This window comes from Macaca thibetana, chromosome 19 (assembly GCF_024542745.1).
Source record: "Macaca thibetana thibetana isolate TM-01 chromosome 19, ASM2454274v1, whole genome shotgun sequence".
NCBI classification, from domain to species: Eukaryota; Metazoa; Chordata; class Mammalia; order Primates; family Cercopithecidae; genus Macaca; species Macaca thibetana.
In genome coordinates this window covers 40,217,155-40,245,043 of record NC_065596.1, presented here as the reverse complement: position 1 = coordinate 40,245,043, position 27,889 = coordinate 40,217,155, and the positions used below count along the sequence as shown (strand labels likewise).

Genomic DNA, 27,889 nt, shown 5'->3' with positions numbered 1-27,889 from the left:
TGATGAAACTCCGTCTCTAGTAAAAATACAAAAATTAGCCAGGCCTGGTGGTGTACGACTGTAGTACCATCTACTTGGGAGACAGAGGCAGAAGAATTGCTTGAACTTGGGAGGTTCAAGCCATGGGAGGTGGAGGCTGCAGTGAGCCGAGATCATGCCACCGCACTCCAGCCTGAGCAACAGAGCAAGACTACCTCGAGAAAAAAAAAAGAAAGAAAGAGACTTCCCAAGGTCATGTATCAGGGCAGGGAAGAGCTGGGGGCCCAGCTGGCTGCTCCCCTGCTGAGCTGGGAGACCACCTAGGTCTGACTTCTCCCGTCTTCCCAGCCTAAGCCAGGCCCTGGGGTCATGGAGGCTGGGGAGGCACCGAGGAACACGCCTGGCATGTGCTGACAGGGGATTTTATGCTCCGGCCCAGCTGGCTGGGAGGAGCCTGCTGGGCAGAGGCCGGAGCTGGGGGCTCTGGAGGGCACCTGGGGGAGGTTGCACTGTGAGGATGAGCTCAAGTTGGGTCGGAGAGCAGGGCCGACTCTGCCAGTGCCTACATCAGCCTCATTGCTGTCCTGGGCTCCTGGCCTGCTGGACTCTGGGCTGCAGGTCCTTCTTGAGAGGCCGTGAGTAGTGAGACAAGGAGCAGGGGTGAGGGGTGGCAGGAGAGAAGATAGAGACTGAGAGAGAGAGAGAGAGAAAGAGAGGACGAGACGAAGACAAAAGGAGAGAGAATGCCTTAGACAAGGAGAGAAAGATGGAAAGATAAAGAGACAGGCTGGGGGCAGTGGCTCATGCCTGTAATCTCAACACTTGGGGAGGCCAAGGCGGGAGGATGGCTTGAGGGAAAGAGTCTGAGATCAACCTGGCCAACATAGTGAGACCTTATCTCTAAAAAAAAAAAAGAAAAAAAATTATTTTAAAGGGACAGAGAAAGAGACTCAGAGATTGAGACTGAGAGCAAGACAGAGATAGAGAGACACTGACAGGAGGAGAGGAAAACAGAAAGGCAGGAGAGTAATGGAAAGAGAGATAAAAAGAAAAGCAGATGGCAGAGACACAGAGAGAGGGACCCAGAGAGAGCCAGACAGACGCAGGTGGCTGGCTGCGGGCACTGCGGGGGTAACAGTGGGGGTACCTGTGATGGCCCTGGGGACGATGCTCAAGGCTCCTCTCCTGCTCCTGGGGCTGCTGACTGAAGGTGAGTGGGATCCCAGCCTTGTACCCATCGCCAAGTGGCCCCCATTTCCCACTTACCTTCCCTAGACAAACCCTCTGCCCTTTCCTTGCACCCTGCTGTGTCCCCAGGCCTGGCGCAGTTGGCGATTCCTGCCTCCGTCCCCCGGGGCTTCTGGGCCCTGCCTGAAAACCTGACCGTGGTGGAGGGGGCCTCGGTGGAGCTACGGTGTGGGGTCAGCACCCCTGGCAGTGCGGTGCAATGGGCCAAAGATGGGCTGCTCCTGGGCCCCGACCCCAGGATCCCAGGCTTCCCAAGGTACCGCCTGGAAGGGGACCCTGCTAGAGGTAAGGGATCAGAGCCTGAGACCCTCAGCCACCAGCCGAAGCTGCAACCCTGACCTCCGGCTCCCCCTGCAGGTGAATTCCACCTGCACATCGAGGCCTGTGACCTCAGCGATGACGCGGAGTATGAGTGCCAGGTCGGCCGCTCCGAGATGGGGCCAGAGCTCGTGTCTCCCAGAGTGATCCTCTCCGTCCTGGGTATGGGTGACAGACCCCCAGGACCCACGAGTCTGGGCTTCAAGCCCTCCCTTACCCCAGGACCCAGGAGTCCAAGCCCCCAGCCTCTCCTCTCCCAGACCCTCGGTACCGAGCTCCAATCTTCAAATCCTTCTCAGTGCTGGAAGCTTACCCCAGACCCTTCTCACCAGTTCCTCCCAAGCTGCTCTACCTGACCCCGGAGGCAGGCACCATGGTCACCTGGGTAGCTGGGCAAGAGTACGTGGTCAGCTGTTTGTCTGGGGACGCGAAGCCAGCACCTGACATCACCATTCTCCTGAGTGAGTGAGGGTGAACTGGGGGGCAGGGGGCAGCATGAAGCCTCTGGAGTGGGAAGAGTGTGTGTTCCTGACCAGTGCCCTCCTAAGGGCCCCAGAAAAGATGTCACCCCTGGGACGGGGACCCAGGAGAAGGTGTGGGGAGATGCCGAGGCCAGTGTGGAACCCGGTGGATGGGAGGGCACATTGAGGAGGCAGCATCCAGCACAAGGCTGAGGACTAGATAGAGATATGGACAGTAGCGCTGGTGCAGACATGAGAAGCTGAGGGATGGGGTGCATGGTACAACCCAACAAGGAGTTGAGAGGAGTGGGGAGGCCCAGGACCCAGCACTGAAGATTGCAGCCTTCAGGCAGTCCAGAAAGTCGGGAGGGGATGCAGCTGTGCCCCAGGCCCTTTTCCTCTAGAACCAGGAGGGAGGGGGCATCACATCCACCCTGAGGACTTCCAGGCCATGCTCCCCAGAATCTATCTTGCAGGGAGCCCAGAACCCCTCTAGCCCTCTTGTTGCCCCAAGGTGGACGGACAATATCCGACATCTCTGCAAACATGAACGAGGGCTCCCAGCAGAAGCTCTTCACTGTGGAGGCCACAGCCAGGTGTGGAAACTGAAAAAACCCCCCAACCATGACCCCTAATTTTCCCCATGGGAACCACAGACCCCAGGGATGCAAGCATGGAGCCTGGGCTAGGTATGAACATCCGCGACCCAATGCTTCTTCATGGGGAACTCTCAAAGCTGACTCTCAAAGCTTCTTCGCGGGGAACAGGGGCGGTGGCTCATGCCTATAATCCCAACACTTTGGGAGGCTAAGGTGGGTGGATCACCTGAGGTCAGGAGTTCAAGATCAACTGGGTCAACATGGTGAAACCCTGTTTTCACTAAAAATACAAAAATTAGCCTGGCGTGGTGGCACATGCTTATACTCCCAGCTCGTCGGGGGGCTGAGGCAGGAGAATCGTTTGAACCCAAGAAGTGGAAGTTGCAGTGAGCTGAGATCACACCACTGCACTCCAGCCTGGGCGACGGAGCCAAATTATGTCTCAAAAGACAAACAAATAAACAAAAAAACTTCATGGGAACCTCAGTTCCAGAGTCCCAGGCACTGAAGTTTTGATCAGATGTGGGTCTCTCTAGGCTCCAGTTCTCACTGCTCACTCCCAGAACCTCTCCCATGGAACCCCGGATCCCAGAGGAGATTGGCATGGGGACTTAGACCAGGTGTGGGGACCAGAGGTGGCATCCCCACCTCTTCTCCCTGACTCCCCAAATTTTGGATGATGACTCTGACTCCAGAACCGTGAATTCTCATCCCAGGGTGACACCGCAGAGCTCGGATAATGGGCAGTTGCTGGTCTGTGAGGCATCGAGCCCAGCACTGGAGGCCCCCATCAAGGCCTCATTCACCGTGAATGTTTTGTGTAAGTGGAGAACTGGGCCAACTAGGGCGCTGAGGATGGGGAGCAGGCATTGGGGGGTATAGGGGAATCACAGGGATTATGGAAATTCAGGCACTCAGAGAAACATGGGGGTTCAAAAGCAGGTTGTGGGGCCTGGAAAGAGTGGATGGGCTACTCCAGGCCCATTGAGTGACTGATATCCCCCAGTCCCTCCAGGACCCCCTGTCATCGAGTGGCCAGGCTTGGATGAGGGGCACGTGCGGGCAGGACAGAGCTTGGAGCTGCCATGCGTGGCCCAAGGGGGGAATCCCTTAGCCACACTGCAGTGGCTGAAGGTGAGGGCAGACGCGGGCATGGGAACTGTGGGGAGAGCGGGGGCCGGGAGCTGGTCCTGAGCTGGCCCAGGCCTGTCCCTGTCTCCAGAATGGCCAGCCGGTGTCCACAGCGTGGGGCACAGAGCACACCCAGGCCGTGGCCCGCAGTGTGCTGGTGATGACCGTGAGGCCAGAAGACCATGGAGCGCGGCTCAGCTGCGAGGCCCATAACAGCGTGTCTGCAGGGACCCAGGAGCGCAGCATCATGCTGCAGGTCACCTGTGAGTCCTGGTGCCAGCTGCCCACCTGTCGGTCTGTGCCTCAGAGAACCATCTATGTGTGTCCCCAAATTATGCCTACTGGATGCCAAAGATCTCAGCATCTGTCTCCAGTCCTGTTGTTCTGTCTGGGCTGGTCTGTGAGAAATTCAGCCCAGCTTAGTGTCTTCCCTCACTGTCCCTGCAGTTCCCCCTAGTGCCATTACTATCCTGGGATCTGCATCCCAGGTTGAGAACAAGAACGTGACACTCTCCTGTGTCAGCAAGTCCAGTCGCCCACGGGTCCTGCTACGATGGTGGCTGGGCTGGCGGCAGCTGCTGCCCATGGAGGAGACGATCATGGATGTGAGGCTGGGGCCAGGCTCCTGGGTCTGAGCATGGGGGGTGCTGAAGGCATGACTCGTGGATTGGGAAGGGGATGGGTCCAGCAGCCTGGGGGCTTTCTCCTTGAGGACCATGGGTCCAACAGAGGGGGAGGTAGAGATGGTTCATGTGTCCCTGCTGGGGACTGGGATGGACTCAGGCCTCTAGCACGATGGATGGGGGTGCTGCAGTCCCTACATCTGAAGCTCACTCCCTGCCAGGGACTGCATGGTGGTTACATCTCCATGTCCAACCTGACATTCCTGGCGCGGCGGGAGGACAACGGTCTGACCCTCACATGTGAGGCCTTCAGTGAAGCCTTCACCAAGGAGACCTTCAAGAAGTCGCTCACCCTGAACATAAAATGTGAGTGTCTGCCCTTGCCCAACAATGCCCCCAAGCCTCAGGACCCAGCCCAGAGAAAAAGTCACTCTTCCTGCCTCTCCTCTCAGATCCCGCCCAGAAACTGTGGATTGAGGGTGCCCCAGAGGGGCAGAAGCTCCGGGCTGGGACCCGGGTGAGGCTGGTGTGTTTGGCCATCGGGGGCAACCCAGAGCCCTCCCTCACATGGTACAAGGTTGGTGCCGCGCCAGGGCTATGGGGGTGGCCAGGAATGTGGGGGAAGGACCAGGCCCCCTTCTCTCCTTCAGAATCTTGGGCAATCTTGGAAAAAGATTAAATTTCTTGAAAAGTACTAGAGATTCTGAGGTTTGGCAGGGAATTAGGAAAGACACAAATGCCATGAGAATTAAATGGAATCCTAGGAAAATTCTGGGGAAACAGTGAGAATTCCAGGATAAAAATTGGAATTCTGAATCAAGATTAGGTATTCTAGAGAAAAGGTAATTTCGTTAAAATTATGGAAAATTCTAGTGAAAAATCTCAGAATTCAGGTGAAATGTCAGGAATTTTAGGGAAAGACTTGAATCCCAGAAAAAAAGAAAAAGAAAAAGAAAATTTGGAGAAAAGCTAGTAATTCCACAGACTATCAAAAATTCATTAGTATTAAAATGGAATTCTTGGGATTCGGAGGTAAGAAAATGAAATTTCATTAAAATGAAAGAGAAGCCTAATTCTAGGAAAATCCTAGGAAGTTAGGGAGCTAGTTGAAAATTTTGGGGGGAAGACTAGGAATTATAGAAATGACCATGGAATTTCATTTTAATAGGATAAAATTCTGGGGAAGTGCTGAGAATCTGGGCACTATAAAGGAATCTGTTAAAAGACTGGGATTAGGCCGGGCGTGGTGGCTCACGCCTGTAATCCCAGCACTTTGGGAGGCCGAGGTGGGCGGATCACAAGGTCAGGAGATCGAGACCATGGTGAAACCCCGTCTCTACTAAAAATAGAAAAAATTAGCTGGGCGCAGGGGCGGGCGCCTGTAGTCCCAGCTACTCGGGAGGCTGAGGCAGGAGAATGGCGTGAACCCGGGAGGCGGAGCTTGCAGTGAGCCGAGATTGCGCCACTGCACTCCAGCCTGGGCGACAGAGCAAGACTCCGTCTCAAAAAAAAAAAAAAAAAAAAAAAAGACTGGGATTATAAGATATAATATCGGGAAAGATTCAGAATCTATGGAAAGTTTAATTTGTGCAGCAGCAACAATTAAAAAAAAAAAGAAAGTAATCTATGGAAAGACACTGGAATTAAGGAAAATTTCAAAGGAAATCTTTGGGGACAGTGGGAATTTTAAGAAAAGGAACTGAGGCATTTTGGGAAAGGCCTGGGAATTTCAAGGGAGTTTCCTGCACGTGGTGTTGGGTAAACAGAGCAGAAATAGATTTTGAGGAGTGCGCTGAGGGCCTGCAGGTGGCTGCAGAGGCGGAGCGGGGGTTGGGTGTGGTACAGAAGGCAGATTCAGATCCCCAAAACTGCCGTGCACAGGGACCCGGGGGAGGCGGGAGAGACTCCAGGGCGGGGGTCACTCAGTTCCACTCCCCACTGCTTTGCCCTAGGGGGGTGGCGCTGATGGGGGTGTTTTTCCTTATCACCAAAAGGCTTTGTCTGGGCTGGCGGCACCAACCCAGTGGGCAGGGTGTGGGAGTTGGGGGTTGGTGGAAGCGGCAGGGCTGCCTGCAGCCCCCAGTCACTCCCGGCCCATAGGACTCGCGCACCGTGACTGAGTCGCGGCTGCCGCAGGAGCCGCGGCGCATGCAGCTCGGCAACGTGGAGAAATCTGGGAGCACCTTCTCCCGAGAGCTGGTGCTGGTCACAGGGCCGTCGGACAACCAGGCCAAGTTCACGTGCAAGGCTGGTCAGCTCAGCGCGTCCACGCAGCTGGCGGTGCAGTGTGAGGGCGCGCACGGCTGAGGCCCGGGGGCGGACTCGGCGGGGGCAGGACGGGGTGGGGGACAGAGCCAGGTGGGGCAGGGACCCAGCGAACCCTGGACTCGAGGGGTGCGGGCGGGGGCGGGGTGGGGGACCCGAGACTGGACGGAGCCTGGAGTGCAGGCAGGATGGATGCAGACCAGGCCGCCCCTAACCTCTGAGTCTCGCTCCTCCAACCCCCTCTCCCAGTTCCCCCAACTAACGTGACGATCCTGGCCAACGCATCCGCACTGCGCCCGGGGGACGCCTTAAACTTGACATGCATCAGCGTTAGCAGCAACCCGCCGGTCAACTTGTCCTGGGACAAGGAAGGCGAGAGGTGGGAGTGTGAGGGACCCCGCCCATCTCTGGCCTCGCCCCCTCCACGCGTGTCCCGCCCCCGCCTAGCCCCTCTCCAGCCTCTGGCTCTGCTCGCAGCCCTGGCCTCACCCCGGGTCCACAGGCTGGAGGGCTTGGCCGCCCCGCCCCGGAGAGCCCCGTTCAGAGGCTCCGCCGCGGCCAGGAGCGTCCTTCTGCAAGTGTCATCCCGCGATCATGGCCAACGCGTGACCTGCCGCGCCCACAGCGCCGAGCTCCGCGAAACCGTGAGCTCCTTCTATCGCCTCAACGTGCTGTGTATGTGCCCTGGCCTGAAAGGTCCTCTTGATGCCTTCCTGACCCTAACCTACTCCTTGCGTCTCCCTCCCCACCCCCCTTTTTTTTTTGACGGAGTCTGGCTCTGTCACCCAGGCTGGAGTGCAGTGGTGCGATCTCGGCTCACTGCAAGCTCCGCCTCCCATGGTTCACGCCATTCTCCTGCCTCAGCCTCCCGAGTAGCTGGGACTACAGTCGCCTGCCACCATGCCCGGCTAATTTTATTTTTGTAGTTTTGGTAGAGACAGGGTTTCACCGTGTTAGCCAAGATGGTCTCCATCTCCTAACCTGGTGATCCGCCCGCCTTGGCCTCCCAAAGTGCTGGGATTACAGGCCTGAGCCACCGTGCCCGGCCCCCCCCCTCCCTCCCTCCCTCCCTCCCTCCCTCCCTTCCTTCCTTCCTTCCTTCCTTCCTTCCTTCCTCTCTCTTTCTCTCTCTCTCTCTTTCTTTTTTTGATGGAGTCTCCCTCTGTCGCTTGGGCTGCAATGCAGTGGTGCAATCATAGCTCACTGCAGCCTCCAACTTCTGAGCTCAAGTGATCCTACCTCAGCCTCCTGAGTAGCTGAAACTACAGGTGTGCACTTCCACTTTTGGCTAGTTTATTTTAATTTTTTTGTAGCGACAGGGCCTCACTATGTTGCCCAGGCTGGTCTCAAACCCCTGGGCTCAAGCAATCCTCCTGCCTTGGCCTCCCAAAGTGCTGGGATTACAGGCGCGTCCCACTACACTAGGCTGCTTTTTTGTACTTTTAGTTTTAAATAGAGATGGTATCTCTCTATATTGCTCAGGCTGATCTTGAACACCTTGACTCAAATGATCCTCCTGCCTTGGTCTCCCAAAGTTCTCAGAGTATAGGCGTGAGCCACTGAGACTGGCCTGGGTCTTTGCTTTGACACTATCACTCTATCATTAACCCCATCCTGAAACTTGAAACTCCCTACCTTCATACTGACCAGTGGTCCTGGGCCAACTCCTATCCTGTCCACTCCCATATTGCCTTTGTCCTCTCTCCTAACCCTGATCCCTATCATGACCCCTCTTTCCATCCTTCAACCTGATGCTGGCTTCTACTCTTTGCCTAAACTGTATTCTAATTTCTATCCCGAACTTTACCCCTGAATTCAGTTCTGAACTTGTTACCTTGTCCACAACCTTAAACCCTGTCGTGATCCCCCAACTTTAACCCTTGAACCTGTGCCTGATCTCCAATTTGTCCTTGACCCTGACCTTGACAACAATCTTGACTCCCTGCGGCGCCTCCTCTGAAGACCGTCCAGAGTTCCTGGGGGAGCAGGTGCTGGTGGTGACCGCGGTGGAGCAGGGCGAGGCGTTGCTGCCCGTGTCCGTGTCCGCTAACCCCGCCCCCGAGGCCTTCAACTGGACCTTCCGCGGCTATCGCCTCAGCCCAGGTGAGGGAAGTGGGCATGGAGAAGGGTCCCGGAAATGGGAGGGCCTGCCAGGTCCTTTATTCTGGCCTTCCCCAGCCGGCGGCCCCCGGCATCGCATCCTGTCCAGTGGGGCTCTGCATCTGTGGAATGTGACCCGCGCGGACGACGGCCTCTATCAGCTGCACTGCCAGAACTCTGAGGGCACCGCGGAAGCGCTGCTGCGGTTGGACGTGCACTGTGAGTCCCGCCCACCATGGAAACCACACCCATCCAAGGAACTTTGCCCAGTGTGGAGTCTCCTTACTGTGGGAGCTCCGCCCACTCGGGGATAGCCACCCATCCTGGAACCCTCCCGCTCTGGCTCTGGAAGTCCCCGCCACGGTGTAACCACGCCCACTGCGGAACCCCTTCCACTAGAGAGACCCAGTGTGAAATCTCTGCCCAGAGAGGGGGCCCACCTAGACACGGAAGCTGCTCCCGTCAGGAATGGGAGCCCGTTGTAGAAGGCCCCCCTCCCCCGCACAATTCTGGAAGCCCACCCAACCCACTCTAATTATCACAGAGGCATAGTGGAGGGTGGAGACAACTCACCAACCTTGAGAACTCTCCTCCAACTGTTTCGTATTAAGGACAGATTGTGTTCATATCTCTAACTTTCCTGGAACCCCTAAGACATCCCTCCCACCTGGGGCCCTCTCCCACGGAGACCTGTCTGGTCCCAAGTGCCTTCCCCAAGTCTCTGCCTTCCACCAGATGCTCCCACCATCCGTGCCCTCCAGGACCCCACTGAGGTGAATGTCGGGGGTTCTGTGGATATAGTCTGCACTGTTGATGCCAATCCCATCCTCCCAGGCATGTTCAGCTGGGAGAGACTGGTGAGGACCCAGCCTTTGGTGAATGGAGGTGGGGTCAAAGGGTTGTGGTTTCTTGACTGTGAGTTCCTTGGGAGTGGGGACCACGTACATCTGTATGATCCTGTATAACTATATACTCGTCAGGGCATGCTCCCAGAACGAATAACTGTTGGTGGCAAAATGAATGGATGGATGAATGGTAGACAGTCAGGCGAGTGGGTGGGTAGATGGATAGATGGGTGGATAGGTAGGTAAGTGGATGAACAGGTGGATGAATGAGTGAGTGGATGGAGGAACAGATGGACAAGTGAAAGGATGGATAAATGGGTGAGTGGATGGGTGAGAAGATGATTGAAGGAGAAAAATCAGTGGATAGATAGAGGGTAGATGGATGGATGGATACACCAGCAGAGGAAAGATATCTATGGAAGGACGATGGATGAATTGATGGATAGATGGGTGGAAAGATCAATGGAGAGATGAATAAATAGGTAGCTGGGTAAATGTCTGAACAGATGCATGTATTTATGGATGTGCAAGCATGAGTGAATAGTTGTGTGAATGGGTGGAGAGCTACAAAGGTGGATACATGGGTGCAGAGAAAGAAGACAAATGAGTGGAGAAATGAGTGAGTAAACCGATGAGTGGATGGAAAGATAAATGGATGAATGGATAGATAAGCAGATGGATAAATGAATGGATGGATGGATAGATGGTTCCAAGCATAAGTGGTTGGGTGAATGGATGGGTAGGTGGTTGCCTGGATTGGTGGATGAAAAGATGGATTGGGTAAATGGATAGATGGATGACAGAAGAATTATTATTATTTTTTTTTTTTGAGACGGAATCTCGCTCTGTCGCCCAGGCTGGAGTGCAGTGGCCGGACCTCAGCTCACTGCAAGCTCCGCCTCCCGGGTTCACGCCATTCTCCTGCCTCAGCCTCTCGAGTAGCTGGGACTACAGGCGCCCACCACCTCGCCCGGCTAGTTTTTTTTTTTTTTTTTTTTTTTTTTAGTAGAGACGGGGTTTCACCGTGTTAGTCAGGATGGTCTCGATCTCCTGACCTCGTGATCCACCTGTCTCGGCCTCCCAAAGTGCTGGGATTACAGGCTTGAGCCACCGCACCCGGCGGAAGAATTTTTTTTTTTTTCTTCAATACCTCTGTGGAGAGTGATTGTGTCTAGGAGAATGAGGCTACAAAAGGGACAGTTTGGGCAGTGATGGATCTGGGGCTAGACTGGGAGGCCAATTCTTGACTCGGGCCTCCAGGGAGAAGATGAGGAGGACCAGAGCCTGGATGACATGGAGAAGATATCCAAGGGACCCACGGGGCGCCTGCGGATTCACCAGGCCAAACTGGCCCAGGCTGGTGCTTACCAGTGCATCGTGGACAACGGGGTGGCGCCTCCAGCACGAGGGCTGGTCCGTCTTGTTGTCAGATGTGGGTATCACCCAAACACCTGACTTTAAAACCTGCCACTGAACCCACAGCCCTCATGTCTCCCACATAGCTCATGTTGACCTCCCATCCCCTCCCAGTTGCCCCCCAGGTGGAACACCCCACTCCCCTAACTAAGGTGGCTGCAGCTGGAGACAGCACCAGTTCTGCCACCCTCCACTGCCGTGCCCGAGGTGTCCCCAACATCGTTTTCACTTGGACCAAAAATGGGGTCCCTCTGGATCTCCAAGATCCCAGGTGAGCCCAGGCCCAGCCAGGCAGCACTCCAGCCCCAGGTCTGGACCTCCAGCCCCATTTCCCCTCCCCAAGTCCCTGCAGAGAAGGGCGCAGAGAAGGAAGATGAATGCGTGGAGGAATGAGTGAGTGAATGGATGAGTGGATGAAAAGATTAATGGATGAATGGATAGATAGGCAGATGGTTAAATGAATGGATGTCTGTATAGATGATTCCAAGCATAAGTGGTTGGGTGAATGAAAGGGTGAGTGGTGCCCTACCTTCTCTCTAGGTACACAGAGCACACATACCACCAGGGTGGTGTCCACAGCAGCCTCCTGACCATTGCCAACGTGTCTGCAGCCCAGGATTACGCCCTCTTCACATGCACAGCCACCAACCCCCTAGGCTCGGACCAAACCAACATTCAACTCGTCAGCATCAGTATGGAGGGGCTGTGAGGGTGTTGGGGAGGGGGTGCTCCTTGGATCCATTCTCACATCCCTGATTGGCCCCGGGCTGCCCACGTTTCTGAAACCTGAGAATATGTGTATGTGTGAGGCTGGAGTTTTTGCCTGCCCTGAAAATCCTAGTGGAGACTGGATCTTCAGGGAGACCCACAACAAAGGCAAAAGAAAAAGAAAACAAAAGACAAAAAGATGGAGATAGGGTACTTATTAGCTCAAATAACTGAAAAATGGATTTTCAGGAATTTCTGGAGCTAGGTTCAGCTGTCATCAGCAACTCTCCATTCTTTGTTGTTGTTGAAACAGACCTTTACTCTTGTCACCCAGGCTGGAGTGCAGTGGCGCAATCTTGGCTCACTGCAACCTCCGCCTCCTGGATTCAAGCGATTCTCTCACCTCAGCCTACCAAGTAGCTGAGATTACAGGCGCCCGCCACCACACCCAGCTAATTTTTGTATTTCTAGTAAAGACGGGGTTTCACCATGTTGGCCAGGCTGGTCTCCTGACTTCAGGTGATGTGCCTGCCTCAGCCTCCCAAAGTGGTGGGATTACAGGTGTGAGCCATCACACCCAGCCCTCTCCATTGTTATGTCTGCATGCCTTTGTGTTGGCTTTATTCTAAGGGCCCTCACAGTGGTCTGTTAGAATTCCTAGAGGAAACAGCATTCTTTCTCTTCCTAACAGTGGTATGAAAATACTAGGATTAGCCAGGTGTGGTGGCTCACGCCTGTAATCCCAGCACTTTGGGAGTCTGAGGTGGGCAGATCACAAGGTCAGGAGTTTCAGACCAGCCTGACCAGTATGGTGAAACCCCGTCTCTACTAAAAAAAAAAAAAAAAAAATAGCTGGGCGTGGTGGCGTGCACTTGTAATCCCAGTTACTCGGGAGGCTGAGGTAGGAGAATTGTTGAACCTAGGAGGTGGAGGTTACAGTGAGCTGAGATTGGGCCACTGCACTCCAGCCTGGGTGACAGAGCAAGACTCCATCTCAAAGAAGAAGAAAAGAAACCTAACCAAGCCAGGCGTGGTGGCTCATGCCTGTAATACCAGCATTTTGGGAGGCCAAGGCGGATGGATCACCTGAGGTCAGGAGTTCAAGACAAGCCTGGCCAACATGGTGAAACCTCGTCTTTACTAAAAATACAAAAAATTAGCTGGGCATGGTGGCGGGCACCTGTAATCCAGCTACTCGGGAGACTGAGGCAGGAGAATTGCTTGAACCCAGGAGGCAGAGTTTGCAGTGAGCCAAGATTGCACCACTACACTCCAGCCTGGGCAATAAGAGTAAAACTCTATCTAAAAAAAAAGACAGAAAGAAAAAAGAAAGAAACCTAATCTTTATTTTCCATAGAAGCAACCATTTGGTCTTGAATTTTTTTTGCTGTTTCTTTTGGTTTTGTTTTCACTCACTTCTTAAAATTATTTTTAATTGTAATGTTTAATTTGAGACAGGGTCTTGCTATGTTGCCCAGGCTGGTCTCGAACTTCTGGGCTCAAGCAATCCTCCAGCCTTGGTCTCACAAAGTACTGGGATTTTAGGAACAGTTTGGTGTTTGCCAGAGGAGTGTTCACAGTGACCTTATAGAACATGACTATACCGTGAACAATGAGAAGCGATTGTATATTTAAAATCATTCCTAGGGAAAACTTGGACAGAATCTTCTGGGATTCTTTTGTGTCCTCTGTCTGCTTTCCCATCTTTCTCCCCATAGGCCGCCCTGACCCTCCATCAGGATTAAAGGTTGTGAGTCTGACCCCACACTCTGTGGAGCTGGAGTGGAAGCCTGGCTTTGATGGGGGCCTGCCACAGAGGTTCTACATCAGGTGGGTCCTTGTTGAGGCAGGAAGGAAGCGGAGGCAGCCAATGGGCTGGGGCACTTCCCTGAACTTACTATGCCCCCTGTCCTGCAGGTATGAGGCCCTGGGGACTCCAGGGTTCCACTATGTGGATGTCCTACCACCCCATGCCACCACCTTCACACTGACTGGTCTGCAGCCTTCTACACGATACAAGGTCTGGCTGCTGGCCAGCAATGCCTTGGGAGACAGTGGACTGGCTGATAAGGGGACCCAGCTTCCCATCACTACCCCAGGTGCGAAGGAAGGCTTGGGCAGGTTGGAGTGTGCCTCAGAGGATGTGTAGGGTAGTACAGTGAAGTCAATACAATTCCCTTTTTATGATGAGTTACTGAGGCCTAGAGCTGTTAAGCAAATTGTCCAAGGTCACACAGCTAGTAAAAGATAAAGACGAGACTGAAACTCAAAAAAAAAAAAAAAAAGAAAACAGTTTGAATTAAATGAAAATGAAAACATATAAAAATTTGAGGTTGCAGTTAAAGCAGTACTTAGAGGGAAATGTATAGCATTAAGTGCTTATTTTAGTTATTTATTTTATTTTATTTTTTAATTTATTTTATTTTTTTGAAATGGAGTTTCACTCTTGTTGCCCAGGCTGGAGTGCAATGGTACGATCTTGGCTCACTGCAACCTTCATCTCCTGGGTTCAAGCGATTCTCTTGCCTCAGCCTTCCAAGTAACTGGGATTACAGGCATGTGCCACCATGCCTGGCTAATTTTGTTTTTTTTTTTTTTTTTTTGAGACGGAGTCTCTCTCTGTTGCCCAGGCTGGAGTGCAGTGGCCGGATCTCAGCTCACTGCAAGCTCCGCCTCCAGGTTTACGCCATTCTCCTGCCTCAGCCTCCCGAGTAGCTGGGACTACAGGCGCCCACCACCTCGCCCGGTTAGTTTTTTTTGTATTTTTTAGTGGAGACGGGGTTTCACCAGGTTAGCCAGGATGGTCTCGATCTCCTAACCTCGTGATCCGCCTGTCTCAGCCTCCCAAAGTGCTGGGATTACAGGCTTGAGCCACCGCGCCCGGCCTAATTTTGTATTTTTAATAGAGACAGGGTTTCACCATGTTGGTCAGGCTGGTCTCGAACTCCTGACCTCATGATCCACCCGCCTCAGCTTCCCAAAGTGCTGGAATTATAGGCCTGAGCCACCATGCCTGGCCTTATTTTTTATTTTTGAGATGGCGTCTCACTCTGTCACCCAGGCTGGAGTGCAGTGGTGTGATCTTGGCTCACTACAACCTCCGCCTCCCTGGCTCAAGCAATTCTCCTGCCTCAGCCTCCCAAGTAGCTGGGATTACAGGCATGCGCCACCACACCTGGCTAATTTTTTGTAGTTTTAGTAGAGACGGGGTTTCACCATGTTGGCCAGGCCAGTCTCGAACTCCTGACCTCAGGTGATCCACCCGCCTTGGCCTCCCAACGTGTTGGGATTACAGGCGTGAGCCACCACGCCTGGCCTAGTTTTTTTTTTCTTGAGAATAACCTCGAATGCATATTCTAAGTTTTCATCTTAAGAAAGCATGGCTCACGCCTGTAATCCCAGCACTTTGGGAGGCCAAGGCGGGTGGATCACCTAAGGTTGAGAGTTCGAGACCAGTCTGACCAACAAGGAAAAACCCTGTCTCTACTGAAAATACAAAATTATCCGGGCGTGGTGGCACATGCCTGTAATCCCAGTTACTTGGGAGGCTGAGGCAAAAGAATCGCTTGAACCTGGGAGGCGGAGGTTGCAGTGAGCGGAGATCATGCCATTGCACTCCAGCCTGGGCAACAAGAGCAAAACTCCATCTCAGAAAAAAGAAAAAAGAAAGAAAGAAGGAAACTAATAAAAGAACAAATTAAACCCAAAGTAAAAAGAAGTAATAATAATGGTAAGAGCAGAAATGAATGAATTAGAAAACAGAAAAACAATTGAGACAATCAATGAAACCAGAAGCTGGTTATTTGAAAAAAATTAGTAACATTTATAAAGCTGATTAAGACAAAAAAAGAGAGATGATACAAGTTACCAATAACAGGAATGCAAGAAGGGATGTTACCACAGACTCCACAGACATTAAGAGGATAATTAGGGAATATTATGAATGATTTTATTCCAATAAATTCAGCAAGTCGGATGAGAAGGACAAATTCCTTGAATATGATGAATATGTTACAATTCCGATAGGTACAGTATTGTAATGGTTAATCCTTACAGAGCCTGGTTCAGAGAAGCTTGGGTTCAAATCCCCTCTCTACTACCTCCTAGTTGTGTGACCGTAGGCAAGTGTCTCAGTTTCTAAAAATATATAATATATAGCACAGATCTTTGTGGCTCAGTTTCTTTTTCTTTCTTTTTTCTTTCTTTCTTTTGTTTTTTTTCCTTTTTTTTTTTTTTTTTTTTTTCTTTTGTGAGACGGAATCTTGCTCTGTCACTCAGGCTGGAGTACAGTGGCATGATCTCCATTCACCGCAACCTCTGCCTCCCAGGTTCAAGCGATTCTCCTGCCTTAGCCTTCCAAGTAGCTGGGATTACAGGTGCATGCCACCACACCTGGCTAATTTTTGTATTTTTGGTAGAGACGGGGTTTCACCATGTTGGCCAGGCTGGTCTCAAACTCCTTACCTCAGGTGATCCACCTGCCTCAGTCTCCCAAAGTGCTGGGATTACAGGCGTGAGCCACCACTCCCAGCTGCAAGCTTCTTCTTTCTGTTTTCCTCTTCCTGACAGAGCAGGCTTTTTCTCGATGTAAGGAAGGACACTTTCTCATTTCTACAATCTTCTCTGCTCTTTCCCCCACCCCATTCCTGTCTTCCCTTTGAGCACTAAAACATAAAGTATGACACTTGCCTCCTTTGCTTTAGAACTTATACTTCTATTAAGGGATCGAGAGCCCAAAGTCTTTTTTGGTTAACTCAACAAATTGATAATTCAGGTGAAAAGGATCTTGCACACCGAAAGTGCTCATCAACAATTAATTTTTGGGCCAGGCATGGTGGTACATGCCTATAGTCCCAGCTAGTCAGGAGTCTGAGGCAGGAGGATAGCTTGAGCCCAGGAGGTCGAGGCTGCAGTGAGCTATAATCATGCCATTGCACTCCAGTCTGGGCCACAGAGTGAGACTCTGTCTCTTTAAAAAATAAAATAAAATAAAAAATAAAAAAATTGGCCAGGCACGGCGGCTCATGCCTGTAATCCCAGCACTCTGGAAGGCCGAGGTGGGTGAATCACAAGGTCAGGAGTTCGAGACCAGCCTGGCCAACATGGTGAAACCCCATTTCTACTAAAAAAGTTAGCCGGGTGTGGTGGCGGGCGCCTGTAGTCCCAGCTACTTGGGAGGCTGAGGCAGGAGAATTGCTTGAACCTGCGCAATGGAGGTTGCAGTGAGCCGAGATTGCGCCACTGCACTCTAGCCTGGGTGACAGAGCAAGACTCTGTCTAGGGAAAATAAAAATTATCTGGGCGCAGTGGCTCAGGCCTGTAATCCCAGCACTTTGGGAGGCTGAGGCAGGCGGATGGAGTCTTGCTCTGTCAACCAGGTTGGAGTACAGTGGTACAATCTCAGCTCACCGACTTAGTGTTAAGTTGAAATCTTGATATCCACTCCCCAGGTCTGGACCAGCCTTCCGGAGAACCTGAAGACCAGCTGCCCACAGAGCCGCCTGCAGGCAAGTCCTCTGTCCCCGATCCCTCCCGTCTCCCCAAAGGATGGGACCTCCTTGTCTTTGACCCTACCTGCTCTGCTTGTAGTCACAGCTGCTTAACAACTTAGTTCTGGCCGAGCTCAGTGGCTCAAGCCTTTGGGAGGTCAAGGCATGTGGTCACTTGAGCCCAGGAGTTGAGACCAGCCTGGGCAACATGGTGAGACTCCATCTTTGCAAAAATAAAAAATAGCTGGCTGTGGTGGCATGTGCCTGTAGTCCCGACTACTCAGAAGGCTGAGGTGGGAGGATTATGTAAGCCCAGGAATTGGAGGATGCAGTGAGCTACGACTGAGCCACTGCACTCCAGTCTTGGGAACGGAGGGAGACCCTATCTCAAAAAAAAAAAAAAAAAAAGACTTAGTTCTCTCCCTGCAGACTTGCAGACGCCTTAGAGCTTCCTCTTTTTTCTTTCTTTCTTTCTTTTTTTTTTTTTTTTTTTTTTGAGACATAGTCTCGTTCTGTTGCCCAGGCTGTAGTGCAGTGGCAAAATCTTGGCTCACTGAAACCTCCACCTCCCAGATTCAAGCGATTCTTTTGCCACAGCCTCCCGAGTTGCTGGGATTACAGGCACCTGCCATCACACCTGGTTAATTGTTGTACTTTTTTAGTAGGGACGGGGTTTTGCCATGTTGACTAGGCTGGTCTCAAACTCCTGATCTCAAGTGATCTGCCTGTCTCAGCTTCCCAAAGTGCTGGGATTATAGGATTACATGCATGGGCCACGGCACCCAGCTTTTTTTTTTTTTTGAGACCGAGTCTTGCTCTGTCACCCAGGCTGGAGTGCAGTGGTGCGATCTCGGCTCACTGCAACCTCCACCTCCCAGTTTCTTCTCTTGCTTCAGCCTCCTGAGTAGCTGGGACTACAGGCGTGTGCCACCACAGCCAGCTAATTTTTTGTGTTTTTAGTATAAATGGGGTTTCACCGTGTTAGCCAGATGGTCTCTAACTCCTGACCTCGTGATTCGCCCACCTCAGCCTCCCAAAGTGCTGGGATTACAGAGGTGAGCCACTGCATCTGGCCACTTCTTTTTCTTTGATCTTTCTCTTGCCTGGAGTGATAAATTTTTCTCTCTTCCAAATTTAGTTTAATTCTGAAAAAATTGGCTCACTCCATGTCCTGTAAGAAGCCTGCATCAGTTAGCATTTGCTGTATAACAAACCACCCCAAACATGGGTGCTTATAGCAACATTCTTTCTCATGATTCTAAGAGTCTGGCAGAACGGTGCTGGTCTGGGCTGGCTTAAGTAATCTCTGCAGTCAGGGGCAGCTCCACTGGACTGGGTGGTCTAGGGTTGCCCCCTTCCCACACGTCTGATGGTCATCTGGCCTCTTGGTTGGAACAATGGAGATAACTGGGCACGTGTCTCTTCTTGACTTTTTCACATGAAGGTGGTCACAGGGGTCAAAAGCAGCAAGAGAGTACATTCCAATTTACTAGCTGATTCTGTCACAGTTGCTATTGTCTCATTGGACAAAGCAAGTCACATGGCTCAACACAGAGTCAGTGTGGAAAGGCCCTGCACTCAAGGATGTGACTACCAGGAGAGGATTGCAACCGTTTGGCAAACAATCCCCTTCAGAGCCTGAGAAAAAGGTTGCAAGTGACAGAAATACAGCTGTTTTGTCAACACATAAAAGAATGGCTTGGCTGGGCACAGTGGCTCATGCCTATAATCCTGACACTTCAGGAGGCTGAGGCAGGTAGATCACTTGAACCCAGGCATTGGAGACAAACCTGGGCAACATGGTGAAACCCCATCTCTATAAAACAAAAACAAAAAAATTAGCCAGGCGTGGTGGTGCACACCTGTAGTCCCAGCTACTCAGGAGGCTGATGCGGGAGGATTTCTTGAGCCCAGGAGGTTGAGGCTTCAATGAGCCGAGATCACGTCACTGCACTCCAGCCTGGGCAACAGAGTGAGACCCTGTCTCAAGGGGAAAAAAAAGGCTTGGTACATGAAATAAAAACTTCCAAGTGTGGCCACTTTCAGGTGCTCAAAAATCTCACCAGCGATCTGTTTCTCGCCCTCTCTCAACTTTGCCTTCATCTGTGGTGGCTTCTTTCTGAGTTTCTTCAATCAGAGGGGCAGAGAAGCCCTCCCCAACCTCTGTCTTCTTGATAGCTAGTAGAATTGTCCTAAATGTTTTGTTAAAAACACACGTTGGCCGGGCGCGGTGGCTCAAGCCTGTAATCCCAGCACTTTGGGAGGCCGAGACGGGCGGATCACGAGGTCAGGAGATCGAGACCATCCTGGCTGATACGGTGAAACCCCGTCTCTACTAAAAAATACAAAAAACTAGCCGGGCGAGGTGGCGGGCGCCTGTAGTCCCAGCTACTCGGGAGGCTGAGACAGGAGAATGGCGTAAACCTGGGAGTCAGAGCTTGCAGTGAGCTGAGATCCGGCCACTGCACTCCAGCCTGGGTGACAGAGCGAGACTCCGTCTCAAAAAAAAAAAAAAAAAAAAAAAAAAAAAAAAAAACACACACGTTGGGTCAAATGCCTGTGTCTAAACAATCACTGTGGAGAGAGGAATGGAGACTCTTACTGTTCAGGCCAGGCCATGTGCCCACTATGGAGTCCTCCCTGAGCCCAAGACTAAGAGTGGGGAGTGGCTGTTCTCTCCAGGGGAAAAAAGTGCTGTTAGTAGAAGATAGGGGAGATGGCCACCTAACAGATGCCTACTTAGAGGGATTCAGACTTGTCCTCAGCGATACAGCAGCCAAGTCAGCCTGATATTGACTGGGATGGAAGTTAGTGGAAAGAAGTCATTTGAGGCCAGGCACGGTGGCTCATGCCTATAATTCCAGCACTTTGGGAGGCTGAGGTGGGCAGATCACTTGAGGCCAGGAGTTCAAGACCAGTCTGTCCAACATGGCGAAACCACGTCTCTACTAAAAATAAAAAACGAAACATTAGTTGGGTGTGGTGGCATGTGCCTGTAGTCCCAGCTACTTGGGAGGCTGAGGGAGAAGAATCACTCGAACCTGGGAGGTGGAGGTTGCAGTGAGCTGAGATTGTGCCACTGCACTCCAGTCTGGGTGACAGAGTGAAACTTTTTTTTTTTTTTTTTTTTTTTTTTTTTTTTTGAGACAGAGTCTCACTCTGTCACCCAGGCTGGAGTGCAGTGGTGTGATCTCGGCTCACTGCAACCTCCGCCTCCCTGGTTCAAGTGATTTCCCTGCCTCAGCCTCCTGAGTAGCTGGGACTACAGATGCCTGCCACCACACCCGGCTAATTTTTTGTATTTTAGTAGAGCGGGGTTTCACCATGTTGGCCAGGCTGGTTTTGAACTCCTGACCTTGTAATCCACCTGCCTCGGCCTTCCAGAGTGCTGGGATTATAGATGTGAGCCACCGTGCCCAGCTAACTCTATCTTAATTAAAAAATAAAATAAAATAAAGAAGTCCTTGAGATGGGATTTTTTTTTTTTTTTCCAGAGACAGGCTCTTGCTCTGCCGCCCAGGCTGAAGTGCAGTGGTGCTATCATAGCTCACTGGAGCCTTGACTTCCCGGGCTCAAGCAATCCTCCTGCCTCAGTCTCCCGAGTAGCTGGGACTATAGACATGCACCACCATGCTGCTAAACTTTTAAATTTTTTGTAAAGAAGTGGCCTTGCCATGTTGCCTAGGCTGGTCTTGAGCTCCTAGGCTCAAGCGATCCTCCCACCTTGACCTCCCAACATGCTGGGATTACACACATGTGCCGCAGCGCCTGACCTTGAGATGGAATTTGAAAGTCAAACAGAAGTTTGCTTGAGAGGAAAGGACATTTGAGGACAAACACTTAGCTATTCCAAAGCTCTGAGGTGTGAATTTGCTTCAGTGATTCCAGAAACAGCTAGTGGTTGGTTTGGTTTGTGTGGCTGGACAGTCCAGTACCAGGGTCTAAGTTTGGTGGACATGGCTGGAGGCGTTGGAAGAGGCTGGACCACAGAAAGTCTTCAGTGCCCAGCTAAGGAGCTGAAGCTCCCTCCCGAGTCCGGAGTTCAGTTCTGAGTTTGCAGAGTTCAAGCAAAGGGAGGACATTTTGTTAATGGCTTGACTTAAGAAGCCACCTGCCCTTGGATGGCAGAAGGGTTGGGCACAGAGACCCCTCCCCATCTGTTTCTCTGACCCTGGGGGAGGGACTTGGTTCAGGAGTAGGCTTTCTCGGGGAGACCCACTCCTGGCCTACAGTCTGTTGTCTGGGATTCACGGAGGGATATCTTCCACCCCTAGGACCCTCGGGGCTGCCCCTGCTGCCTGTGCTGCTCGGTCTTGGGGGGCTTCTGCTCCTCTCCAATGCCTCCTGTGTCGGGGGCGTCCTCTGGCAGCGGAGACTCAGGCGTCTTGCTGAGGGTGAGGAGGGACCTTCCCTGCGGGGGTGGAGACCTGAGGGTGATGGGGAACTTCCTGGGACCGGGGGAGGGGCTTGTATGGGGTCACTGAGCCCTTTATTCCTGTTTCCTTCAGGCGTCTCAGGGAAGACAGAGGCAGAGTAAGTGGGGATATTTTTCTGTAAAGAAGGCTCTGAGGGAGGAGGCTTGGGGGAGATGGGTGGTGGGGGGCAGCACTCAACTGCCCTCCACACCTCCATCCTGGAAGGTCGGAGGACCGAGTCAGGAACGAATATGAGGAGAGCCAGTGGACGGGAGAGCAGGACACTCGGAGCTCCACGGTGAGTGGGGGTGGCCCTGGTGACCTCACAGTCAGGGCACCGACGGCGACTGAAACGCTGCCGTTAGCATCAGGTTGATCATTGCCCTTCCTGGGACCGTGGGGTCAGAGGATGGAAACGGCTTTGTCTGTTTTGCGTGCGGGGAACAGGTCAGCACAACAGAGGCAGAGCCGTATTACCGCTCCCTGAGGGACTTCAGCCCCCAGCTGCCCCCGACACAGGAGGAGGTGTCTTATTCCCGAGGTGAGTTAGGACCCCACTCAGAGGTACCCCGGACGCCTGGACTGGGTGCCTTGATCGTGTCTCCCTTCCACTCCAACTCCAGGTTTCACAGGTGAAGATGAGGATATGGCCTTCCCTGGGCACTTGTATGATGAGGTAGAAAGAACGTGCCCCCCATCTGGAGCCTGGGGACCCCTCTACGATGAAGTGCAGATGGTGAGGAGCTTTGCATCAGCAGCCATCCTTCCTGGCTAGTGCTGGGAGCCTACCTCCTACTGCTTGTATTAGTTAGGGCCAGCTAGCTGCTGTAACAAAGAGGCCTGACCATGATCCAGTGGTTTAAAGAAGACAGTCAGCTGGGCATGATGGTTCATGCCTGTAATCCCAACACTTTGGGAGGTCAAGGCAGGAAGATCGCTTGAGTGCATGAGTTTGAGACAAGCCTGGGCAATATAATGACTTGTCTCTACAAAAAATTTAAAAAATGAGCCAGGCATGGAAGTGTGCACCTATAGTCCCAGCTACTCAGGAGGCTGAGCCAGGAGGATCCCTTGAGCTCAGGAGTTGGAGGCTGCAGTGAGCCATGATGGCACCACTGCACTCCAGTCTGGGCAACAGAGCAAGACCCTGTCTGTGAAAAAAAAGACGGCAATCTATTTCTTTTTTTTTTTTTTTTTTTTTTTTTTTTGGAGACGGAGTCTCACGCTGTTGCCCAGGCTGGAGTGCAGTGGCGCGATCTCGGCTCACTGCAAGCTCCGCCTCCCGGGTTCCCGCCATTCTCCTGCCTCAGCCTCCTGAGTAGCTGGGACTACAGGCGCCCGCCACCGCGCCCGGCTAATTTTTTTTTTTTTTTTTTTTTTTTTTTGTATTTTTAGTAGAGACGGGGTTTCACTGTGGTCTCGATCTCCTGACCTTGTGATCCGCCCGCCTCGGCCTCCCAAAGTGCTGGGATTACAGGCTTGAGCCACCGCGCCCGGCCGGCAATCTATTTCTTTTTCACAGTCAGACACAAGCGGCCCTGCTCAAGTCATCCAAGTCTACATGAATGAGGCAGTTCACTGGGGGTTCAACCAATGGGAAAAGGTGAAAGAATGTGGAGAAGGCACAACCTTGCCTTGTGGCCCAGGCCCAGAAATGGTGCACACCACTCTGCTCTCACTCCCCTGATGAGAATAGAGTCACACGGTCACACCTGATGGCAAAGGAGGCTGTAAAATATGGTCTAGCTTGGCAGCAATGTGCCTTGCTGCAATTCTGCTGCTGTGGAAGGAAGTAGACATGAATTTTTCTAGATAATTAGCTGTATCTACTCCACTGATTAAAGGGAGAGAAAGAGAGAATTTGGGGGCCCATTCAACTGAAAAATCAAGGCATACAATTGTCATCAGGCCCAGCTGGGCCCAGAATTTTCCTCCCCAAAAATGCTATTATGGCTAGGCATGGTCACGGCTCACATCTCTAATCTCAGCAGGCTGAGGTAGGTGGATTGCTTGAGCCTAGGTGTTGGAGACCAGCCTGGGCAACATAATAAGACCCCATCTTGAAGAAAAAAAAAAAGTTAAGCCAAGCATGGTGGCTCATGCCTGTAATCCCAGCACTCTGGGAGGCTGAGGCGGGTGGATTACCTGAGGTCAAGAGTTCAAGACCAGTCTGGCTAACATGGTGAAACCCTGTTTCTACAAAACATGCAAAAATTATCCGGGTGTGGTGGCACACACTTGTAATCCCAGCTACTTAGGAGGCTGACGCAGGAGAATCGCTTGAACCTGTGAGGTGGAGGTTGCAGTGAGCGGAGATCATGCCACTGCACTCCAGCCTGGGCAACAGAGCAAGACTCTGTGTCAGAAAAAAAAAAAAAGTTTAAAAAACTAACTGGGCATAGTGGTGCATGCCTGTGGTCCCAGCTACTCAGGAGGCTGAGGTAGGAGGAACGCCTGAGCCAGGGAAGTTGAGGCTGCCGTGAGCCCTGATTGTGCCACTGCATTCCAGCCTGAGAGACCATGTTTCAAAAAAGAAAGGGAAAAAATGTTCCTAGAAAATCTAGATTTGTATCCTACGAGATTAGAAATCTTCAAAGAAAGAGAATGCCTGTTTTCCAGTGGCCCCAAATGCCCAATGCTGACACTTATTGGTCTAGTTTGGGTCACATTCTCATCACTGAACATATCCCTAAGTCAGGTGATGGAATATGCTAACAGGAGAGGCCTGGGTCAGTTCGCCATGGGATCAGGGAGTAGGGGCCAGCCCCACTCAGTTCACTGGGCTGAGAATGGGAGAGGGACAGAGAGCTCGCAGGGAAGTGAGGATGGTGGTTGTACAGGCAAAAACAACAGACCGGCACTTTGACCACCAGCCAACCCCCACCCATTGCTGCACAGTTAGGGAGATGGGACAGGACCCCTGATTTCTTGTGTGGCCTTGGCTGATGCTCTGGCACCTCTGATCCAAGGATTTCCTTCTGTCTCTGTGAACGACCTCCGATACAGGGTACTGTTATCAGATCCTAGCTCCTCACCAGCATGGTGCAAAGCGCTGTCCGTGGTGCTGGACCATATGCGCTCTCTAAAGCGCAGATGGAGGCTGCAGGCTTTTTCCGAAAAGGGCCAGATAGTAAACGCTTTGGGCTGTGAGAGACATACGGTCTTCTTCAAACTCTACACAAACTCTGCCACTGTAAAGTAAAAGCAGCCATAGACGATGCATAAATGAATGAGTGTGGCTATGTTCCTACAAAACTTTATTTTTGGACACTGTAATTTGAACTTCATATAATTTTTCTGTGTCACAAATGTTATCTCTTTTCATTTTTCCCCAACAATTAAAAAATGAAAAACAGGGCCAGGCACAGTGGCTCACGCCTGTAATCCCAGCACTTTGAGAGGCCGAGGCGGGCGGATCACTTGAGACCAGGAGTTTCAGACCAACCTGACCAACATGGTGAAACCCCATCTCTACTAAAAATGCAAAAAGTAGGGCCGGGCGCAGTGGCTCAAGCCTGTAATCCCAGCACTTTGGGAGGCCGAGACGGGTGGATCACGAGGTCAGGAGATCGAGACCATCCTGGCGAACACGGTGAAACCCCGTCTCTCTCTAAAAAAAAAACAAAAAAAAAAGCCGGGCGAGGTGGCAGGCGCCTGTAGTCCCAGCTACACAGGAGGCTGAGGCAGGAGAATGGCGTAAACCCGGGAGGCGGAGCTTGCAGTGAGCTGAGATCCGGCCACTGCGCTCCAGCCCCGGCGACAGAGCGAGACTCCATCTCAAAAAAAAAAAAAAAAATGCAAAAAGTTAACCGGGCGTGGTGGCGGGCACCTGTAGTCCCAGCTACTTGGGAGGCTGAGGCAGGAGAATTGCTTAAACCCAGGAGGCAGAAGTTGCAGTGAGCCAAGATTGTGCCACTGTACTCCAGCCTGGGCAACAGACCAAGACTCTGTCTCAAAAAAAAAAAAAAAAAAAAAAAAAAAAAAAAAAAAAAAAAAAAAAAAAAAAAAAGAAAGAAAGAAAGAAAGAAAAGAAAAGAAAAGAAAAAAAGAAAAAGAAAAACCATTCTTAGCTCTTGGGCAGTAAAAAAAAAAAAAGCAGGTGGCAGGCCATATTTGGAGCATGGGCCAATCTGCTCTAAAGTCTGCTGAACTAAAATAATCATTTTCTCCCAGCCCTAGAACAAAACACATCCCCAGTTAGGGCCACCTTTCATATTTTTGTTTGTTTGTTTTCTTTTCTTTTATTTTTCTCTTCTATTATGATTAGGGAACTGTTTTGGAAATTCATAGGACAATAGAATCATAACTTACATTCCATAGTTGCCATAGCTGATAACATGGACTTTTAAAGTTTTCACTTTTTAAAATTTTTTTAATTTATTTATTTTTGAGATGGAGGCTCGCTCTGTAACCCAGGCTGGAGTGCAGTAGCACAATCTCAGCTCACTGCAACCTCCACCTCCCAGGTTCAAGCGATTCTCCTGCCTCAGCCTCCCAAGTAGCTGGGATTACAGGCATGCACCATCATGCCTGGCTAATTTTTGTATTCTTAGTAGAGACAGGGTTTTACCCATTGCCCAGGCTGGTCTCGAACTCCTGACCTCAAGTGATCCACCTGCCTTGGCCTCCCAAAATGCTAGCATTACAGGCATGAGTCACAAAATGCTAGCATTACAGCACTTTGGGAGGCTGAGACGGGTGGATCAATTGAACTCAGGAGTTCAAGACCAGCCTGGGCAGCAATGGAAGCCTCGTCTCTGGAAAAAAAAAAAAAAAATTCAAAAATTAGCTGGGTGTGGGGGTGCGTGCCTGTAGTCCCAGCTACTTGGGAGGCTGAAGTAGGAGGATGGATTGAGCCCAGAAGGTGGAGGTTGCAGGGAGCAACCATTGCACTCCAGCCTGGGTGACAGAGCCAGACCCTGTCTAAGAAAAAAAAAATTATTTTTTGTACATACAGGATCTCACTATGTTGCCCAGGCTGGTCTTGAACTCCTGGTCTCAAGAAATCCTCCTGCTTTGGCCTATAAGTGCTGGAATTATAGGCATGAGCCACCGTGCCTGGCCTGATATTATTAAGTTAGGCAATAAGCACATGGGGTTCATCATAGGCATTCATTATAACACACTCCTTTTTTGTATATTTTGGGGGTTTAGTAAAAGCTAAAACAGTTTTTTCTGGGAAGTTAAGCAGGGGCGTGTATCCCCCAGATCTTCAGTGAAGACCTACAGGGCATCTCTCCATGGTTCTAACTCCACTTTTTGCCTGTCAGAGCCCCTGGGACCTCCGCTGGCCTGAAGACGCATATCAGGATCCAAGAGGAATCTATGACCGGGTGGCGGGAGACCTGGACACTCTGGAACCTGATTCTCTGCCCTTCGAGCTGAGGGGACATCTGGTGTGAGAGCCCTCTCAACCCCCTTGTCCTGCACCTGCAGGAATTTACACTCCACTGGTCCCTCGCATTACAGCCTGGGCCGAGCTGGTTAGGTGAGCTCCATAAAACCCAAAGGGACTCGGCTTTGTCAGGAGAGGACGTGGAGGGGGTTGAGTGACAGAAGATGGTTCAGCTGGTACCAGACTAGAAACAAGGTATATCCTGGGGTTGGCTTTAGAAACTAAACTTCTCCAAAAGGATAGGGCAGATTGTAAACGGCATCTCAAAAATTAAATGCTGCCAGGTGCGGTGGCTCACGCCTATAATCTGAACACTTTGGAAGGCCGAGGCAGGTGGATCACCTGAGGTCAGGAGTTTGAGACCAGCCTGGCCAACATGGTGAAACTCCATTTCTACTAACAATATAAAAAATTAGCTAGGAATAGTGGTACATGCCTGTAGTCCTAGCTACTTGGCAGGCTGAGGCACGAGAATCGCTTGAACCCAGGAGGTGGAGGTTACAGTGAGCCAAGATCATACCACTGCACTCCAGCCTGGGTGACAGAGCGAGATTCTGTCTCAAAAAATAAAAATAAAATAAAAATAAAAAATAAAATGCTATTCTGAGGGTCCCTATATGCTTCATGAAGTAAAGTTTAAAGAAGTGGGAAAAGACATATTAAAAACTCTGTTCATTTTGTATTCCATGACATTTAAAATAGCTAATAATAAGTAGAATTTATGAACCCATGTATCCTACCTATTATTTTATTATTTCCCACAGTTATCTAACACAGGAGACATAAACTATGACACATGTAAACATAAGTTTGCTCTATAAGCATTAAAATAAACAGACAATCAAAAGAAGCTAGAGGAAAAGAATACATACTGTATGTTTTCGTTTATAGAAATTC

The 27,889-nt window shown here is 51.3% G+C and overlaps 3 protein-coding genes across 3 annotated transcripts in view; 2 read left to right on the top strand and 1 right to left on the bottom strand.

The window, feature by feature from the left end:
• Positions 1 to 3,614, bottom strand: part of APLP1 (amyloid beta precursor like protein 1) — a 32,423-nt gene extending 28,809 nt beyond the window's left edge. Inside the window, exon 1 of the mRNA XM_050768740.1 lies at positions 3,605 to 3,614. The gene's annotated coding sequence lies outside the window, so the exon portion shown is untranslated. The remainder of the gene's footprint in view (positions 1 to 3,604) is intronic.
• NPHS1 (NPHS1 adhesion molecule, nephrin) lies at positions 495 to 27,849 on the top strand. The gene is made up of 29 exons (XM_050768862.1): positions 495 to 1,189; positions 1,297 to 1,512; positions 1,585 to 1,707; positions 1,878 to 2,006; positions 2,521 to 2,602; positions 3,322 to 3,425; positions 3,612 to 3,739; positions 3,828 to 3,999; positions 4,184 to 4,341; positions 4,581 to 4,725; positions 4,812 to 4,936; positions 6,460 to 6,646; positions 6,874 to 7,003; positions 7,127 to 7,299; positions 8,587 to 8,727; positions 8,803 to 8,943; positions 9,460 to 9,581; positions 10,830 to 11,001; positions 11,100 to 11,256; positions 11,526 to 11,677; positions 13,412 to 13,523; positions 13,611 to 13,792; positions 17,144 to 17,200; positions 21,457 to 21,576; positions 21,691 to 21,715; positions 21,823 to 21,895; positions 22,045 to 22,138; positions 22,221 to 22,333; positions 26,868 to 27,849. Exons 1-29 carry the CDS (start codon positions 1,009 to 1,011, stop codon positions 26,997 to 26,999), a joined length of 3,846 nt encoding a protein of 1,281 aa, XP_050624819.1. The 5' UTR covers positions 495 to 1,008; the 3' UTR covers positions 27,000 to 27,849.
• The window catches only part of HSPB6 (heat shock protein family B (small) member 6), a 92,259-nt gene continuing 68,837 nt past the window's right edge, over positions 4,468 to 27,889 (top strand). The window contains exon 1 of the mRNA XM_050768837.1: positions 4,468 to 4,471. The gene's annotated coding sequence lies outside the window, so the exon portion shown is untranslated. The remainder of the gene's footprint in view (positions 4,472 to 27,889) is intronic.